General features: G+C 34.3%; 1 protein-coding gene across 2 annotated transcripts in view; it reads left to right on the forward strand.

Moving 5' to 3' along the window:
• Positions 1-21,440, forward strand: part of qin (tudor domain-containing protein qin) — a 544,378-nt gene extending 522,938 nt beyond the window's left edge. For both annotated transcript variants that reach the window (XM_090401282.1, XM_090401283.1), the window contains 3 exons: positions 9,327-9,456; positions 14,935-15,097; positions 21,209-21,440. In XM_090401282.1, the coding sequence (XP_090257408.1) occupies positions 9,327-9,456; positions 14,935-15,097; positions 21,209-21,322 (407 nt within the window). In that variant the 3' untranslated portion in view covers positions 21,323-21,440. The remainder of the gene's footprint in view (positions 1-9,326; positions 9,457-14,934; positions 15,098-21,208) is intronic.
• Positions 21,441-21,650: the final 210 nt, after the last annotated feature.

Consider the following 21,650-nt stretch of genomic DNA (forward strand, 5'->3'; position numbering starts at 1 on the left):
TACAGCCCTGAAACAATCTGGTATTGGTAGATAAATCAGAAGAGATGGGAAAAAACATCTGTCAGTGAAACAACCAGAGAAAACTGGCTGTCCAATTGCAAATATGGATAATGGGAACAATTTGCTGAGCAACCCTCTCTATCAGATCTTATAGCATGCCTTGAAAATGTTAAGCATAACAGCAGAAGTTTCTCCAAACCTTTGTGTTGACACATGTACAGATGTAGGTCATAGGTCATGTACCTACATCTCCTACCTACATGTACAGATGTAGGTAGGAGATGTAGAGTGGCAGAATCTATGGTGATTGACCTACAGGAGGAGAAGTAGTTTATGACCTTCTCCGTTATTTTAAAGAGGACTGAAGCAAGGGCTTGTTCATTAACTTGATGAAAGACTCATCTTTTTTCAGGACTAGGCTGGATATAATCTTGTTTCTACATTGTGAGAGTAGATTCAAGCTGATAAAAGTAGCAGAAACTCCATCTTTATATGAAAAGAGTTGAGTGAATTGTGATATATGGATTGTTAATTAACCAAATAGCTTTCTTTTATATCAAGGCAGGTATTTTTAAAGGTATCCTCCCAGTGAATGATTGAATTCTGTTTTTAGTGTTTGATGACTGCACAGATTTGCAGTTCATCTAGAAGTAATGCCTGTTATCAGAATCCCAGTGAAAAATCATCTGGATATCAGAATTTAAAGTTGTACAAGTTAGTATTCTGGGTTTTGGTGATTTATATAGTGCAGGGTTTTGCTAAAAAAAAAAGCAGCCTTTAGAACAATCAGAGAAATGTCACCAGCAGTAGCAGCTCATCCATAAGGGCTGCAGCCCCTCCAGTATAAAATGAAAGTTTCTGTTTTATTATTGGTGTTCTTAAATTTTTATATATTTATCTAAAAACAGTTATTATCAGACCCTTAAACCATCATAATACAATATCGCTCAATAGTATTTTATATAATTCATTTGTAGCAATAGTCAATATGCTGTGCAGGCTAGGGCTAATATCAGTACTGGCTAGTATGCTCAACACTGGAGCCGCATTCAATACAGACCACACCCAACCATTACCTAGTGGGAGTAACACGTGATTTATGTGCAGTTTGGGCTGATTGCTGCAGCAGGGTGCATAAGGGTCAAAGCTGTATAACCGAGAGGAGACATCCACATAGCCTTTAAAGGAATGTGGAGAACTGACCATGGCTTCAGTCCTAATGTCCAATCCTCACCTTCTCATGGTGCCCCCTGTTGAATATCCACCTGGATACTGAACGAACGAGGATGGGCTTGCAATTTGGGATTTAGCCAACCAAATTGTATTCTTATTGGCTTAAACCAAAATACAAAATGATGGTACAACATGGCAAAAATTCATGCTGGCTGGGGCGTCGCCCAGTTAAACAACATCCCCATGGTTTTCACCAGGGAACCAGGGCGAACAGTGAAAAGTCAGCTATTGGAACAAATCTGAAAACACACCCCAACTCAACATCACCAGAGTTAAAGATCGTGACTATCAACATAAGAAGCCTGAGTGTCAAAGAAATGGAGCTAGCTGAGGAATTAGATAAGCACCAGATCGACGTAATAGGTATGCCTGTGTTCGCCCTGAAACAAAAAAGACAAAAACTGGTGAGATCTTTCTGAGCAATAAATACAAAATGTCATAATCAGGCAATGACAATCAAGGAAAAGGAGAAGTAGCCATAGTATTCGACACTAAATACGAGGCTAATCTTCTTGAATGGCAGACAGTCTCAAGTAGAGTGATGTGGGCAAATATCAGAATGGGTAACTGGATGAATGAAACTTATTTGTGCTTATGGTTCCAAAAAACGTTTTAGAGAAACCAACTGACACAATGAAAAAGGAAAAGTTGGTCCTTGTTGGGGATCTAAATAGCAGAGCAGGAAATGATTGTCAGACATACAAAAATATTTTGGGAAAATTTGGAGAAAAGAGCAAAGCTAATAATAATGGCAAATACCTGTTGGATATCTGCTCAGGACATGGACATAAGAAAAGTCTCATTGACTATGTTATTGTTGATAATGATGTTTTCTCCCTGGTGCAGGACACCAGAGTGTACAGAGGATTTGAAATTGGAAGTGATCACTATTTAGTCTTGAGCAGGATAAAATTAAATTTCATATTGAAAAGAATAACATGTAAGAAAGTTTTAAAGGGAATAAAAAGTTGAGCAGCTCTCAGATGTGAACTGTAGACTAAAATACACAAAGATTATTGAAGAAAAAATGAAAGAGTTTGAGAACAGGAACCAAACCTTGGAGATTCAGTGGCAAGCCTTGAAGAAAATCCTGACTGATTCAGCCAGAGAGGCATGTGGTGAGGTTGTCTGCAAGGATAGAAAAATCAGAACTCCATGGTGGACACAGGAAGTTAAAGAGGCAGTGGCGGAAAAGAAGAAAGCATATCAAAGGTTCCTGGCAAATAAGTCTGCTTGTGCTCTTAGAGAATACAGAGACAAATGTAAAACTAGCTAAACAAAAGTCATGGAAGAACTTTAGTAAGCACATAGAAAATAAATATCGAGAAGGTGGTAAGATATTCTTTGTTGAAGAAGCTTAGAAATGGAGGAAAGAGTGGTGTAAAAGGAATTAGAGACAATAAAGGTGAGATGAAAATGGGAGAAAAAGATATTCTTGAAGTGTGGAGTAATTACTTCGAAAAATTGCTAAATGAAGCAAGCGCAGTAATAGCATAGTGATAAAAAAAAACACTCAACAGGCATACAGTCAGGAATACATTTCCATACTTGAAGTAGAAAAAGCAATCAAAGGCTTGAAATGTGGAAAGGCAGCAGGAGTAGATGATATTCGACCAGAAATGCCAAAGTATGATGGTATAAAAGTCTTATAGCGGCTGCACTGCATAGCTCAGGAGGCCTGGACAGAGGGACGAATTCCCGATGATTGGAGTAGAGCTCTAATAGTACCCATATATAAAAAAGGGAAATAAAACAATGTGAGAATTATAGAGGTATTTCCCTACTGAGTGTTCCTGGTAAGATTTATGCAAGTATACTTGAGAAACGGTTGAGAAGAATTGTGGAAGAAAAGCTTGGTGAAAAACAAGCTGGATTTAGGCCAAATAGAGGCTGTCAGGATCAGATCTTCACTTTATGACAAATAGTTGAGAAATAATGAGAATATAACAAAGATCTGTATTTAAGTTTTGTAGATCTGGAAAAGGCATATGACAAGGTGCAAGAGAGAAGCTATTCAATACGCTATAGTTATATGGTGTCAATGGGGCATTATATCAAGCAAATACTTGGTCTTTATTTGAGTTGTAAGGAAGTACAGGAAGATGGTTTAATGTTAAATCTACTGTGAGACAAGGATATATATATTATCCCCTCTGTTATTCATTATCTATATGAATCACATTATGAAGGAAAGTGGTATTAAACATGATATCAAAATTGGAGATGTTAATGCCAGCTCTTTGCTTTATGCAAATGATGTTATACTTCTAAATAAATCCACTACAAGTCCTAGATTCCCTGACTAAATTGAATAACTGTTGTAATAGATATGGTATGAAGGTCAGCAATAAAAAAGACAAAGACAATGAAAATAGGCAGAATTGTTGAAAATGTCAGCTGCATTGTGAATGGAGAATCTGTGGAACAAGTAAAACATTTCAGCTACTTAGGCACGATTTTTACTGAAGATGGTAAATTAAATATAGAAATAGACAACAGAATCAGCAAAGCTGGTATGGTGGGAAGTCAATTGAATAAATTCATATGGAATAAGAGAGAAATTAGTCGGAACACTAAATTAGCTGTATACAAGATAGCGTTCAAACCAGTTTTAACTTATGGATCTGAGAGCTGGGTCAGAAGTAAAACACTTGACCAAAGACTAGAGACTGCAGATATGAGAGTCCTGAGAAAGATTATAGACGTGAACAGATAGCATCAATGGCAATATCATATTAAAAATAAGAAAATAACAAAGAACTTGACATTGTCAGCATCCTGGAATGCGTTAGCAGAGCTAATTTCAGATGGTATGGTCACTTAAACAGCTCTGGTGAGGAAAGATTAGCAGAACAAGTGTTCCCTGCTATGTTGGCAGGAAAAAGACCCAGAGGAAGACCAAGATATAGGTGGATTGATATGGTACAAATTGTCTTAGACGATAGAAATATATGATCTGATAATGTTGGAGTCTTGACAAGTAACAGACTGATTTGGAGGAAAATTGTAGATAAGAAGTTAGTAATGATGTACATTTTTCACGTAGTACTATCATTTACTGTACACCCCTTGAGGGTGCATTGCCAGAATTTGATAATGCATTGCATCCTCACCACTACAAATTAATACGAGCCACCACTGGTCACCAGTACTAGATAACATAAGGTTGCAATTTGAGCAATATTTTTCTGATCTCCCTTTCTCTCTGGTGAAACATCTAAGGGAGTATTGGATGATTTGGGACTGAAAATGTATGCTTTGATATCACATGTTATAGTTATTGCTATCTACCCAAAAGCTGTAATAACATATGAAGCCAACAGTTTGGAATAATATAGCGTAATCCTGAATTTTCAGAGTAATCTGCCATGTAGTCATTCTTAAGTTGGAGTTATATACATACCTTTGACTATGCAGTAGTCTTTCCAGACTTACTGTTGGCCGCTAAAGGTAAATCAGGCAGGGTTTAAATGTTTTTGATGTGAAGTTGTTGTATTATTGTGATTACTTTGAAAACACGTTATAATGACAATTACTTTGGCATTGAAAACTTATTTTTTCATATGCAGGAAACCCATTACATATCACTACAGTAATTGTTCAACGTGTCTACTGGCACAAGCAATTACATGCTGCAAGCAGATAAGAATGTCATTTACCGAAGCATGGAGCATATTCGGGTGGATGCAAGCAACTTTGTGGTGAATGGCATCTTTTTAAATTCACTAAGGAAGATGGGCTCCTCAGGTACACTCGAGACTTTAAATGGCCTCGCAACAAAAAATCTACTGGTGTCAAGTCCAGGGACCGAGGGGCCATGCAAAGTTTCAGTTACGGCTGATGAGTTGTTCTTCGCCAAATATGCTGATGAGAAACTGCTTCGTAGAAGATGCGATATGAGGTGTTGCCCCATCCTGCGTGAGTGTGAGCTGTGCATTTACTGAGCATGTCTTCCAGCCCCTTGTTGCACATGACTCTTCAAAGAAAAAGGGACCAACACAATGACGGATGCAGTGAAGCTGCACCAAAAAGTAAGTTTCATTGAATGTAACAGCTTCTCTTTGTAGGCTTGTGGATTGTCCTGCACTTAAATTTGACAGTTACGAATATTAACTGTCCCATGAAATGAAAAATGCACTTTCTCTGTCCAGAAGATGTTGTACAGCCATTGTGTATCTGCTGCAACTTTTATCAAAACCCACGTTGTGAATTCCTCCCTCTTAATGGTATCACTTGGCAACAGCTGGTGAAGAGACTGCAGCTTGTATACAAGTTTAACACACCATGAAAGATGCGGAATACTGACATTTTTGATATGCTCATGAATCTTGCAGTTTCCCCCCCATGCACTGCTTACACCACTCGTTGATTATACCACCAGGGCATTCTTTTGTGATACCATAGCGCTGGTATGGGCTTCTGGTAACATTGGTCTGCTAGTTGAAGGGCAGTCTGGCAAATTTCCAGTTTTCTCAAAACATATTAGAGCCTGTAGTCTGGCAGGAGCGATAGAACTTTGACTTTGCATCATGCTTTTCTGTGTTTGAAAACTTTCGTAAAGCTTCCACTGCTGATTCTATGCCTTATCCACCAATATCAGCATCACACAAACAAACGTTTTTTTTTTGTTTTTTTTTTCACAAAAACAGTTCTGTTCATGGCGACTGGAATTTGCATGCATTCACAAATGAGGCATGTGGTACAATGCCCTCTATCGGTGAAAATGTGTACTATTTTTTTTTCTTCCACAAAAAAAAAAGAGTCCCCTCTTTGCAATTCACTTTTGTGCAAACTTCTTCTTCCTCTTCATGTAGCTTCCTCAGTGAGAGGGTGCAGCACCATGTCCATCCGGTTCTCTCTGTTGGTGGCTTTCCTTTTTGTTTCCGCATAGCCATGTGATCCTGTCCATGATCTTATATCTTCAAGCCATGTCCTTTGTTTTTTTGCCTCTTGATCCTTTTCCCATAATTTTTTCTTCTAAAACTGTTAGCATCCTCGGTCCTGCTGAACCTCTCAGTACATGTCCTGCCAATCTCATCTTTCTCTGGATCATTTCCTGTAATAAAGATCTCTGCGTTCTCATTCTCTATAGGAGGACATCTGTATTTGTCACATGTTCTGTCCATGGGATTTTCAGAGCTCTCCTATAGCACCACATTTCAAAGGCCATTATCTGTTGCCTTACTCTCTTCTTGAATATCCAGGTCTCACTTTCATATGTGAAAATTGGCCACACTAATGTTCTTGTCATTCTTTCTTTGTCTCGATACCCGCAGATCTTTATTTTTCCAGAATGCATCTTTAGCTATGGCTGTTCTTATTTTTATTTCTTTATCTTGCTTTCCATCTGCAGTAAAGTAGGTGCCTAAATATTTGTATTCTGTTGTATGTTCAATTTTCATATTGTTTATGAATATTTCTGGCTTAGATCTGCTTTCTTTTGAGATTTTCATAAATTTGGTCTTTTTTTTTTTTGCATTTATATCTAATCCAAATTCTTTACCTTCAATTAGTAGCTGCAGTAATTTGATTAATTTGTTTCTGTTTTCTGTTATTAGAATGGTATCATCAGCATATCTAAGATTGTTGTATTTTATATCAGTGATACTAATTCCTATTTTTTGTTTTTCAATCTTTTTCATCACTGTCTCACTATAGATATTAAATAGATTTGGTGAAAGGACCACCTTGTCTAACTCCTCTTTTTATTTTCACTACAGAAGTCTCATCGTTAAACAGTTGCATTTTCTGTTTGGTGTAAATCATTTTTATAATCTTAAGTTCATGATCTTCTATGTCTAATTTATCTAATATAATGAACATTTTATTATGTTTCACCCGGTCAAAAGCCTTCTGAAAGTCTATGAAGCATATGTAAATGTTCCTATTTCTTTCAAGTAATCTTTCTATTAGTATTTTTAGTTCAAGGATAGCATTAATGGTTCCCATTCCTCTTCTGAAGCCTTTCTGTTGTTCACTCAATTCATCTCTTATGGCTCTTTCAATTTGTTTGTTAACAATGGTTAAAATAATTTTAGATGCATGGGATATTAGGCTCACAGTTCTGTAATCCTCACAATTTTGTGTATTATGTTTCTTTGGAATTGGTATGCAGATAGATGTTGTAAAAACTTCAGGTAATTGTATTGTTTTATAGATGTCCTGAATGGATTCCACTAAATAGTTATTATTGCCAGTCAAAGCTTTTAACAGCTCAGCCAGAATATTATCACACCCAGGGGATTTATTATTAGGAAGATTCTTGATTGCGTGCTTTACCTCCTTTCTTCTGGGTAGAGTGGTATCTGTTGTTACGTTTAACTTAAGGTGTCGTGAATCATCTAACATGTTACTATTATCATCATCATAGAGGTCTGATAAGTACTCCACCCTTCTTCCATTTATCTTTTCCTTATCAATGAATATGTTTCCATCTTTGTCCTTGATGTTATTCGACTGTGTACGTTTTGCTTTTCCATTAAGTTCTTTCACTTTCAGGAATGCTTTGGTTTTGTTCCTATTTTGTAATTCTTCTATCTCGATGCACTGCCTATTTATCCAGTTTTCTTTCAATCTTTTACATAACTGTTTGATTCTTTTATCCAAAGTTTTATATCTTAACCTTTCTTCTTCATTTGCTCCTCTTTTCCATGTTCTTCTTTCATCAATAAGGTTGATTACCTCTAGAGTTATCCATGGTTTTTTATTTCTTCTTGTTTATTTTTGTGGTTTTTAGCAGATGCTATGATAGCTGCTTGTAGTCTGTTCCACTGAGAGGGTTCATTTTCATTTTGCAACTGTGCAGATAGCAGTTCTGAAATATTTTCATTGAATTTTGATTTTATTATTGGATTTTGTACCATTTGCAGATCCCATTTTAGGGGTTGACTTCTTTTAAATTTTATTGTTTTCAGGCGAATATTCATCTTCATTAAGACCAGTCTATGATCAGATCCACAGTCAGCACTTGGCATCACCTTTGAGTTCTGTATTCCATTGTAGTAACGTTTACTGACCACAATATAGTCTAATTGATTTTTGTATCTTCCATCTGGACTTTCCCATGTGTAACGTGTTGTTGGTTTTTGCTCAAAATAAGTGTTAGTTATGATGAGACTGTGCTTGTTACTGAAATCAATCAGCTTTTGTCTTCTCTCCTTCCGAATTCCTAGTCCAAATGGACCTACGTGCGTAGTTGTTCTCTCTCTGATCCAACTTTTGCATTCCAGTCACCCACAGCACAAATAACTCGATCTTTCTTGCCTTTATACACCATTCTATTTCATCATTCATGATATCTATTTCTGCTTCCTCATTCTGTTCTGTAGGAGCATATACTTGAATGATCCGCATATATCTAGGTTTAGATTTCACTAGAAGTGCCATTACTCTATCTGATTTTTTGATTATATGGATAATGTTTTTATTAGTTTTCTTCTCTACAATAAACGCTACACCTCTTCTTGATATTTCACCACCTGGCATATATATTTTATATATCTTGCCATTTGAAAGTTCCGACTCAAAATCTGATGATCCTTTCCAAAAAGTTTCACTTATTCCTAGTATACTAATATTCAACTTGTGCAAACCACACTCTAATATATCAGCTAGTAGACAAAACAGTAAGGACTAACAAAGGTGACAACTATTATGCAGTTATAGAAGAGACTGATGTTATTTTTTAAATATTTCTAATTGTTCAGAACGTTGTACGTGTTTATGCATTCACATGAGCACTAGATGTTTAAGATCTAATGCTATTTCCAAAGACTCCCAGATTTTTCTGTCTGTTGTATCATAGCAGTAGATTCAGTCCCAATTTATGCTATAAAACTTGATGTCTCATTTTTGAAGTGTGTGTGTGTGTGTCAGGCTCAGTATCAAAGTAATTAATTTTTAATATCAGTTCAAATATGTTGATGGTAATTTAGGTTTTCCTAATAATATATTATAATTATGTTATAATACACATGAAATAAAAATAAATAATAATAATAAAATTTATTTATTTTAATATTCACAGATTTTATTCACAAGATGCTTTATTGTTATTATTACTTTAGGAATTAAATAATATACTTATTTTTTAGGAATGGCATGTTGTGGTATGTATACTTATGATGATAACTGGTATCGCTGTTTGGTAACAGATATAAAGGACACTGAAGCTTCTGTGATATACATTGACTATGGCAATTCAGAAACAGTTCCTATCGAAAGGTAGTTAGATAAGTATTCTTTGAATGCAAGTGTAAAAATTTATTATTAATTGCTAAGGTTTCTAACAGTGATTATTTCATTGTTTCTGAAATATTCTGTTATAATGGATTCATCTAAACCAGTGGTTCTTAACCTGGGTGTGCTTTGAACACTGAGGGGGCAGTAAGTGGTTAGGGACTTGGGGGAGGGGGAAGTAAGTGTTATAATACTACTAATATAATAAAAGCAAAAAATTCTGTATTTAATCTAGCATCTGTATTTATATTGTATGTTGGGCAACACTGTTCAGAATATTGTATCTGGTAATACTGTTCAAATTTATTTGCTACTTTAAGTAATTGGGCTACTTTTTGGTCTGAATTTTCCACATTGAAAATAATTAATTTTAGCTATTTTTAGCAGAATCCACTTCGTTTATAAGCTTTTTATCTGCTACTTTTCCTAACGCCTATCTGACAACCCTGGTTTGCAGTTTACATCTAGCTGTGGTATTGTGTGGTGCACGTCATTGATACTATGTAGCAATGTAGCCCATTAAAATGATGAAAAAAGAAAGTGTCGTCAATATTCAAGTGAATATTTAAAATATGGAGTTATTCAATCTATAAATAATGAGCAGTTACCAATGTGCTTAATATGTAAAAAAACTTTCTCAAATGAAGCCTTTAAGAATGATTGAGCATTTAAGAACAAAGCATCCAAATAAAACAAAAAAAGGATGCGGAGTAGTTTTGCGAATTAAAGGCTAAATTTAAAAATCATTCTGGACTTAACTGCAAGACGAGATTTTCTGCAGTTCCCAAGTCTTCAAATAATAGATGATGATTTAATATTAGATGCATATTTGGATTGTTATTGTTCCCATCTTTTGACACTGAAAGAAGACTTGATGATCAGATTCAAAGACTTTGATGAGCTTAAAATACCTGATAGGGTCATAAATCCATTTCTTTCTGATGCCACTTCTGTTCATCCAAATTTATGTGAAGAATTTATTGACTTAAAAAATGATTTTGAAGCTCAAGTACAATTTCAACAGCATAGGTAGGAAAGATTCTGGCCAAACATGCAAGTATCCCCAGCTTTGGCAAGAAATAAAATTATTGCTCATTGCTTTTCCTTCTTCATTTTTGGTTGAGAAAGGATTCAGCATTGTGTTGCAATTATTAGCTAAGCAGCTGAATAGATTGTCAAATAAATGGAGGAGACTTTGTTTGTCGAACATTGAACCTGATATTGAAAAATTAGCAGGCTCTCATCAGGCTCAGTATCAAAGTAATTAATTTTTAATTAACTATCAGTTCAAATATGTTGATGGTAATTTAGGTTTTCCTAATAATATGTTATAATTATGTTATTGAGTCATTAACATAGCGTAAAATTGAGCAGGGGTGCCAGTTAAAAAAAAAAGGTTAAGAACCCCTGATCTAAACAGACCATTTAAAAAATGTTACATTTATCAAATGCAATACATTTTTATTGATGTGTGAATTTTCAATCACAGTATCAGGAAAGTTGAAGAACAAAATATGCATTTAAGTTTCTGAATTTTCCACACGCACATATGCATGACATTTTGGGATTGATTCTCAGTTTATTATTTCTCAGTGCTGTATTGTCCATTTTTTATGTGTAGTATTGGTGATTTTTGTATTGATTTGAACAGGACAGTTATTCTTCATTTTATCAACGGAATAAAATTTTGCTCTATTGTTGTAATAGAGAATTTATGTTATGAAATTAGAAATGATGATCACCTTTCTGTGGTTCGGATTTACAGCTCAAGCAACTTAGGCTATGGGGGCAGCATATTATACCTTAACTGCATGTGTTCCTATGTCTGGTTTTACATTACGTAAAACCTGTTTCCAGGAGGAAAAACCTTGCATCCTCCTTTTGAGCCTTCTTCTCATTCTAGATGGAATTTAAAACCACCTAGATCTTTCCAATCAAAGGTCATCGTCAAATACCAACTGAGCTACTAAGTAAATAAAAATCAATACCATTTTCATCACTGTGCAATGTATTTTTTTTTAAATTTTAGATTGCATATATTTAATTAACTAATATAAATAACATGTTAAATTATCAGTTGTATAATAGTAATAAATTAATATGATAATTTAATAAAGTTTTTGTTTGAGATTTCTGTGAATGAAATAATTCCACTTACAGTTATACTTGAAATATATTTGTTATATATAATTACCAATTAAGTGTCTAGTTTTAGAACAGAAAGAAAATTTATTGTAAAATTAATTTTGAAAAAATCTGTACTTCGATGATGGAATGACTAAACTTTTATCTTCAGATATTCTGGTAGCAAGGCTTATTTAGTGTTATTCATAATGATATTATGTAAGGAAGTTACAATGTATACTATATATCAATTAGAATAACTTTTAATTTATATTTCCAGTATTAATATGTGCACACGGGCAGTGCATAAGGTGAGTATGACTAAAGCAGAACAACAATGGCAAGTCATAAATAGTGTACTCTAGTGGGTTGGGTTAGGTGTTCTTAGCTGTTGGGATAAAGTTCTAAGGACTAGTGATTCATAAATTCAAGGTAGTTGAATACAACCAAATCTGTTTAGAGTTGGGTAGTTCCTAAAGGCTGAAGAAGATTCTAAGAAAAGTATTCATACTTAAATTAGATTATAGGATATAGAAGAGGATTATAAGATAGGTATCCTATAATAGATTATAGGATACCCTTCACTAGACTTTGCAACCTACACACCTTCAATCCATCTTCATAGAGATATTCTGCAGACTTATTAACAGTAATGTGCTGGAGCCAGCTATCATGAACCAATTGTTATTTCAAGAATTTTGCAAGCTGATTGTTCAACTGACCATGGCTAGCAGCATTTAGGTGATAAGTTTATATATGGTGACATGACAAATCTGACCAGAATAGCCTTATTAGTACCCTTTGTGCTTCCTGGCCCTTTCTCCATGTGGCAGCCTATATAGGGATTATCTCCACTGGCAATTTTACAGGAATGTTATTTTTTAACAAACATCCACTTCATTTTGCTGGGATCGCTTCTTGTTAAGGAAATGATATTCCCACACTCGATGTCTGTCAAAATGCATTTCTAGAATTGTCAAGAACCTAATAAGGTTATTACCCTAAGAAGCAACCCAGGAAAAATAGGCAGATGTTTGCTGATAATGGAATTCTTCTATACTTTTGGGAGGAAAGAAAATAAAATGTTGCAGGTTTTCCCTTTGTGGAACTAGAGTGAACCATAGAATTTAGATCCATAAATTTTTAATAGTATCCGCCTGCAACTTTATTTAATAAGAAAGAGTTTCTTTATCTGACTTTTAGTTGGTTTATGACTGATCAGTATGGTAAATCATATAAATCTCATGTTATCTAATCTGAACTGGTTAGGTCCAACATAGAATCCTTCAGAAGGAACCAAAGGATTCTATTGAAAGAGAGGAAAAGGAACCAAATTCACTCACAGAAAGTTTGACGTGTGCCTGTTTTAACTACCCAAGCAGCCATTTGAATGAAATACAGGTATTGGACAAAAAAATGGAAAGACTGATCTATCGGTAGTTGCAATGCAGCAATTGCCAAACACAGGTGCAGTTGATATGCAAATATAATCCAGACTTTCCTAGGGATGTGTGTATAAAGGCAAACAGAGGGCCTGTTGCCATTTATTGTATGTTAGAATGGAATCCAGAGAGGTCCTCAGTAAATTTGAAAGGGGGCATAATGATTGTTGGAGCCAGGCTGTGACAGGTGCATCTGTGACCAGAACAACTGAAATTACATGCACACGTTAGTCGAGAAACAGTCTCTCTAAGGTTATGTCAGTCAACAAGACAAACAAAATCACTGAAATGCAATAGTGGATGAAAGCGCTTACTGCAAGAGGAACATTCGAGAATTAGCATGTTGTACCATGAAAAATAGATGGGCTACTGCTAAGCAGTTGTGTGGAAAATACAACACCAGTCATGAGAAATCCATTTTCAACAAAAACTCTGCCCTGGGAACTACACAGAGTTGGATATCACGATTGGGTTGCCTTAACAGATGAATACGTGTGTGGCATCAGCCGAAGGAAGCTTTTCAGCCAGAGTGCTTGTTTCCAACTGTGAAAGGTTTTGGTGTTGTAATGGTCTGGAACACATTATCATGGCATGGTTTGGGTAAACTTGTTGTATTGGAAGGTAAAGTGGATGTAGCATGTTATTTTTCAATCATAAGTGATCATCTTCATCCCATGTTGCCACACTTTTCTCTTATGCAGCCAGTCACATTTTAAAGGGATAATGCTCTCATTCATCGAGTAAATGTGGTCACCCAGTGGTTTATGGAACATGATGATGAAGTGTTCTGTCTGCCATGGCCATCCCAATTGCCAGACTTAAATCTTATAGAACATTTATGGGACATTTTGGAGTGAGCTCTGAGGCAGCGTTTCCCATCTTCAAAGCACAAAGGCAAATCAATCTAGTATCTGTGGAACGAATGGTGTAAAATTCCTCTCTTGTTGAGTTCCAAGGACTGCCAGTCTCTCCCTTGAAGCATACAGACTATACTAGACGCCCATGCAGACCAACACCATATTAATCGAAATGTGTCACTGTTTCCTTTTTTTTTTTGTCCATTACTTGTATATCAGAAATGTAAGCTTTGTATTCAAATGTTATAATAACTTCAATGGATACTTTACATCCATCCAGCCTTGACATGTAAACATGTCAAGGCTGGTTCATTGGTTAGAGAGAATTCTGAAGCTCTATTATCATTATCGTTATTATATGATCCCTCCAGGGAGTCCAAAGACATTGGACTCCCTGGAGCTTGTGTACATTGAGGGAGGGCACCTACTCTACAACTCTGTCTCCACCACCCACAATTCATCACCTACAACGAAGCGCAATTACCATCATCATCATCTACACCACCACCATCTATCGATTACAATTAGTATTTTTGCAGACAATCAAAAACATCCATGCCCACAGCCTTTTGACTGGAGAACGGATACGCTAACCACTCGGCCAACCAGGCCAAGATTCAAGTTATATTCCCTGGATTTTCCATGTCAGAGGTGTGGAAACTAATTGTATATGGAATTATTTTTATTTTATTTTATTTATTTTTTTGTTTTGTTGTTGTTTTTTTGTCTGTGAATGTTATGCATTTTATACTTATTCTTTTATTAATGTCCACCCATTCTTCATATCCAGTAGTGGAGCACACCATATCTCTGCACTACAATATTATGACCACTACATGCCAAGTTATATAATAACTTGACAGTTTGATTTCCTTAAGTTCGTGCTTCCTGATAGTTCTTAGTGAACTCAGTTAGGAATTAAAACTAAACTCTTAATACTTTAATGTATAGCAATTTTTCATTTTAACTTTTGTTTTGATATTTACGTGTTCTGATTTTAAGTGTTAGATTTCTGAATATTTATATTGTTTCTTGTGCAGGCTTAGGCATATTCCACAAAATTTTCTAGTACATCCTGTTCAAGCTCACTGTTGCAAGCTTTATGGAATAGAACCTAATGTAGAAGAATACTCAGAAATTGTAACTTCCATGGTTGAAGAGCTTTCAAAAAAGAGAGATGTTTCACTGTTTGCAAGGGCCAAGGTAAGACTTCTTATGTTAAACATCCATTCTTCATATCCAGTAGTGTATAGCTTCAAAAGAAACTGTGAAATCTATGGATGTATACAGTGGTGAGCTATGGAAATTTTAACAAAGGGCTTGCATCGTAAAGCAAAAAAAAAAAAGAAAAGAAAAGAAAAAAAGCCATATTTCACACAAAAACTTTTATTAATATAGCTTGTGTACAAATTCCAATCAAAAAGTATGAGAGGACAATCAACCTCTAAAGACTATAATTTTTAAACAAATATTTCATGATCTAAACATGAAATATTTACACACAATCAACTGTGTGTTAATTTATCTTACATAAGAAAAACATTTTTTAACTATCAAAATATAATAAGAATGAAAATTTTTATAATCTTTTATAAAACATTTGATTGGCTACCAGAAGGGAGAAGGGTAAAGATAGCACATCTGCTTATTTTATTTTCAAACTTGGGCGCATTCGTTATAGAGGAGTTGAAACAATAATTCCAAATAATCTATACACTGCCGAATAGACTAATTTTTGTTCGATTACCCTATGAGTTGGTCACTTAATATGTTTCAAAAAACTTTTTTTTTTTTTGAAAAAATAAAAAAGTAAACAAGAAGAACAAGGGGCCCACAAATTTGAGAAAAGTTTAACAAAGGGCGTGCGCAAGCCCCTTATAGCTCACCACTGGATATATCTCATTTTGGGTAAGAGTCTATTTGGAATAGTAATGTATAGTTATAAGCAAGCTTAAGGATGATTTTTATTGATGTATGGAAAAGGGTATATTTAGAGAATCATATATCAAATTGAACTGTTGTAATCATGAGTAAGCATCCATTTGATACAAAGGTAATTTTAAATTAGAAATAAGAAGAAAAATAGTACTCTACAAGTAAAGCTCTACATGAAAAGCTCAAAATCATTTTTGCTATGTTGTTACATGCAGTATATAATTATCTTAGTACGAGTATTTTGCTTTATCATTGCTTTTATGCTACTTGTAGTACTGTTGTATTACTGTACTTTCTATTTAGTGTCGTACAAATCTTTCTATAAAACTCCTGGAACATTATATATGAATTTTTTTTTTTTTTTTTTTTTTTTTGCCTGCTATTTGGCAAGTTACCATGACCACCATTTCCTAATGATGATAACTTTTACCCTCACACTGTGGAGTTCATAAATATACCTCATTTGCACAATTAAGATATTGAATATAAACAAAAGCAGCTTTGTGATTTCAATAAGACAAAAGCACTCAGCTCTGAGAAACTTTCTCTACCATATTTTTCACATAAAAGTTATTTTTATATGGAAAATAGTATTTGTTTCTATTAACAACTTTTAACAAGAGTCAAAAACAATCTTGAATGCAATTTACATCATTGATTAATCAAGCAACAACCACTGCAAAAAATTGTATGGGATAAAATCCAGAAAATAAGAAGTAGATACAGAACACAATGTTGATCTACTTTGGAATATAATTCAGTGTGTTGATGGAAGTTTTTTCTCTTGGCTATGCTACTATTTACATATTTGGTTTAATCCTTTATCCAAGTGTAAACGAATAAAGTTTGCATCTGAAATATTTTCAGGACTGGGGCAACTCATGGTAAAGGTGGTATAAGTTCTGATCACTTGCCTTAGTATCCCATAAAAATGGAATTTTTAAAAGACTGTTATAACTTGGTCCTCAAATAGCACTCCCTCTTTTCATTATTAAAAATTTTCTATCCAGTTTTAGCCATCCAAGTGGGAATTATACTTTTTTTGGTCATATTTCCAAGAAGAGGGCATTCACTGATAAGAACATGACAATAATTGCCAATGTTAATCCTATAAAAGAACAATTTATACCTACTATATGTGCTAATGTGCTACCCTTTATGCTGATGACCTGATCATCTCACTTCACTCTACAGGCATTTACTAATAGGTTAGTTTTCACCATTAAAAAAATTGCATTTTTGCATCTAAAGTGTACACAATCATCACCCTAACCCAGAATTAGAACAAATTATTATCCCAGTTGTAAGAAAAGCTGAGTTCTTCAGCTCATTGTCAATAAGAACTTAAATTTCTTGTCCAAACACATCAAGTAAGCGAAAAGTGCAAAAGACTACTCAATATCTCTCTCTCTCTCTCTGATAACTCAATATAGGTATATGGTGCACTTGTCTTCTCTAAGCTGGATTACGAATCATAGGTACATGCTTCTAGAAGGGGAAATTACTCATGGTAGTTGGATTCCATCCACCATCAAGGAATGCAGACAGCCACCAGCACATCTTGCATGCCACTCATCACCAGTCATTATGCTCGAATGAATGAACCACTCTTGCTCTCACTTTGATGTTTAGCAGTTATCAATTAACTGTGCTCCAAAAGCAAATTTCTTTCCACTCCATGTAGACCATCATATTTTCCCCACCTTTTCTGATACTTAAATGAAATGTAAAAATAAAAAACAACAATAAATATTTTTCATTAATTCTGATGAAAATCTAAAACTTAGTATCAGTTTTAGATTTTCATAGCACAAAAGAAGTTAAAGCATCAATAGAAATATTCTGGTTTTGTGACCACATGCTTATTAGAGAACCATTTTTAAATAACTAAACAAGTACTAAAAATAACCTGACAAGTTTCATTAGTCGTAAGACTAACATCTTAGGGGTAAAGAGAACTAACAGTTTAAAGCACAAACTATAAGAAATTATGAAAAAACAAGTTCATTTGTATTATAAACATCCAAAAAGTTCATTAAAAAATCAAATAACAGATCTTTACAACCGTTAATGCATGTTAGTTGAAGACAGTGCTATTTGTTTTTGCGTTCTGTGATTCACACTCACTCTGTCCAAGGTCTGAAGTGGGTAAATTTTTAATAAACGATGACCAAACTTCATTTAAAATCAAACCTTGGGTTTTGTTGCATTGCGTAGGATTTTTAATCATATTTGCTGCCTCTTTGAATTTTCTTGTGAAACAATTCTTATCAATATAGGACATGTTTGTTCTCTCCCAAAGTACATCATGACCGGTAGCTGTGTGATATGCTAAGCCAGATTTATGTTCTCTCTTCTTTTGTACGTCCTTTTGATGTTCGCTCATGCGGATTTCCCCCGACTCCCTGTCTGGCTTACATAGCAGATACCACAGGAACAATGAATATTATAAACCCCTGGTTTTTTCATTGGGTGATGTGGAGGTTTCAGAGGATGAAGAGATCTTGATATTTTTTCAAGTGGCAGGAAAGTCACTTTTATGTTGTAATTTCTAGAGTAATTTGGCTAATTTATCTGTTACATTCTTGATATAAGGAAGGGTGACTGCTTTCTTGAAGTCTTGTTTATTTAAGTTGTGTGGATGTGCTGTGTTGAGAATTTTCTTAATTGTCTTAGTTGTGTAACCATTCAGTTGTAGAATCTGTGTTAAATGTTGTATTTCTTCTGTACTGGGGATGTTGTATGCTTTATCCCTTAAGGTTTTTATTAGGCCTATTTTTTGCTTCGGGTGGTGGTGTGAGGTAGCATGAAGAAATCTTCCTGTATTTGTTGGTTTTATATAGATGGAGAATGATAATCTGTTTTTTTCCTTCATTTATTTCTATAAGGAAGTTTTTTATTTTCTTCTGGTTCCAGAGTGAATTTTATACTTGGATGTAAGTTATTAAAGTAGTCTTTAAATGTAGTCAATTCTAGTGCTGTTCATGGCCAAATGATGAAGATATACTGGAGCCATATTTTTGGTTTAATGTGCCAGTTTTGTAAAGCATTATTTTCAAAATTTTCCATGTTGAGGTTTGCTAGAGCTGGTGAGAGGGGTGAACCCATTGTAGTCCTTCTTTTTGCACTCAGAGTTTTCTTCATAAAGGAAGAACATGTTTTTTATGCAATGTTTGTAGAGTTGTACAATATCTGGTGGAAAAAGATTCTCCAGGATGTTTACTGTTTCATTTCTTGGAATCTTTGTGAAAAGGCTGACAACATCTAAACTCGCTAATATGTCTGAAGGATCTATGTGTATATCTTACTTTTTCTATGAAATCTGTGCTATTCTTAATGAACAATGTTGTTTTTCCTATATGTGGTAAAATCAAGTTTGTAAGGTGTTTTGCCAGATTTTGAGGTTGGAGAGTCCCCTCCATCTACTGTTGGTCATAGTGGTATATCTTTTTTATGAATTTTAGGAACTCCATATATTCTAGGTAATAGTGGGTGTTTTGATTGTAAATTCCTTTTTTAGTTCCTAAGACCAGTTTGGTATGTTCTTGATAAGTTCTTTAGTTTTGTTGTGAGTTTGCCAAGTGGGGTGTCTGTCTAATGCTGTGTGGGTGTTGGATCTTCAAGGAGGCTTTTCATTTTGTTGTTATAATCTTCTGAGTTCAAAATCACTGTTGCATTGCCTTTGTTTGCTTTTATTATGACTGTTTATATCTGATTTGAGTTTTTTAAGGGCTGCGAATTCTGTTTTGTAGGTTTTTTGAGGTAATTTATAATTTAATAGTATTGCTGTACTTTGAATGTGGACCAAGCCTGCTATATCTCCTGATATATTTCTTATTCCGTTTTCAATTTGGGCTATGATATCGATTTGCGGGACTTATCGAGGCGTTACAACCAACTTAAAGCCTTTTGTAAGAAGATTTGTTTCATCTCTTGTTAGAACTCTTGAGGAAAGGTTAATAACTACATCTTCAGGAGTAAAGAGAACTAACAGTTTAAAGCACAAACTATAAGTAATAACAAAAAAAAAAGTTCATTTGTTGGTATTATGAACATCCAAAAAGTTCGTTAAAAATCGAATAACAGATATACAACCGTTAATGCATGTTAGTTGGAGACAATGCTGTTTGTTTGTTGTCGCGTTCTGTGGTTCACATTCACTCTGTCCAAGGTCTGAAGTGTGTAAATTTTTAATAAATGATTTTAATACCAAACTTGATTTAAAATCAAACCTTGGTTTTTATTGCATTGCATTTTGTTGCATACAACATCTCCAGTACAGAAGAAAAGTGGAAAGAAAAAATACAATATTTAACACAGATCATACAACTAAGATAATTAAGAAAATTCTCAACACAGCACCTACACACAACTTAAATAAACAAGTCTTCAAGAATGCAGTCACCCTTCCTTATATCAAGAATGTAACAGATAAATTAGCCAAATTACTATAGAAGTACAACATAAAAGTGACTTTCCTGCCACTTGAAAAAATATCAAGATCTCTTCATATTCCGAAACCTCCACATCACCCAATGAAAAAACCAGGGGTTTATAATATTCATTGTTCCTGTGACATCTGCTATGTAAGCCAGACAGGGAGATTGGGGAAATCTACATGAGCGAACATCAAAAGGACATACAAAAGAAGAGAGAATATAAATCTGGCTTAGCATATCACACAGCTTCTACCGGTCATGATGTACTCTGGGAGAGAACAAACATGCCCTATATTGATAAGAATTGTTTCACAAGAAAATTCAAAGAGGCAGCAAATATGATTAAAATTCCTACGCAATGCAACAAAAACCAAGGTTTGATTTTAAATGAAGTTTGGTCATCGTTTATTAAAAATTTACTCACTTCAGAGTGAGTGTGAACCACAGAACGCAAAAACAAATAGCATTGTCTCCAACTAACACACATTAACGGTTGTAAAGATCTGTTATTTGATTTTTTAACGAACTTTTTGGATGTTTATAATACAAACGAACTTGTTTTTTTTTTGTAATTTCTTAAACTGTTAGTTCTCTTTACCCTTGAAGATGTTAGTCTTATGACTAATGAAACTTGTTGGGTTATTTTTAGTACTTGTTTAGTAATTTAAAAATGGTTCTCTAATAAACATGTGGTCACAAAACCGGAATATTTTTATCGAACTTCTTAACCATAGAAATCTATGCATGAAATTAAAGCTTATCATTCATATCTGTACTACTTCAAAAGAATTCATTATATTTGAATATAGAGCACTAGACAGGAATCAAATCTTTATTCTAGTGATTAAAAATTTTTTTAAAAAACATATTTTAACATATCATGTTGTATATTGATATTTCATAATTATTTACTATTTCAATTAAATCTCTGATTTTATAGAGCAACAGCCATCCTCAAGAAATTGAACTATTAATTCCTTCAGATGGACAGTTCTGCCTAGCATATCAAAACATTATTGACAGTGGATTAATAAGGTGTACATCACCAGATTAATTTAAACACCGCACTCATTTCTTCAAGATGTGTATAATTTGCTTTCACCTTCATTTCTTATTTTCATGTGGCATATTATTGTGATATGTAAAAAAAATCATTAAATTTTTAATATTCATATTGTGTTTTATATTTATTTATGCAAAAGATATATGTAGCAGCAGTATAACTGTTAGGTGCTATTTTATGTTTTAAATTGAATGTTGAATCAATGCATCACTCAAAAGTATACTTTCACATTACATGCAAGCATGACATATGGCTCTTGAATTAAAATAAATAAGTATAATGTGTTCTGGTAGTTTGTCTCCATTCTCGCAGGCATGTG

Source organism: Typopeltis vanoorti, chromosome 12, assembly GCF_054136105.1.
Source record: "Typopeltis vanoorti isolate ZY-2024b chromosome 12, IOZ_Tvanoo_1.0, whole genome shotgun sequence".
NCBI lineage: Eukaryota > Metazoa > Arthropoda > Arachnida > Uropygi > Thelyphonidae > Typopeltis > Typopeltis vanoorti.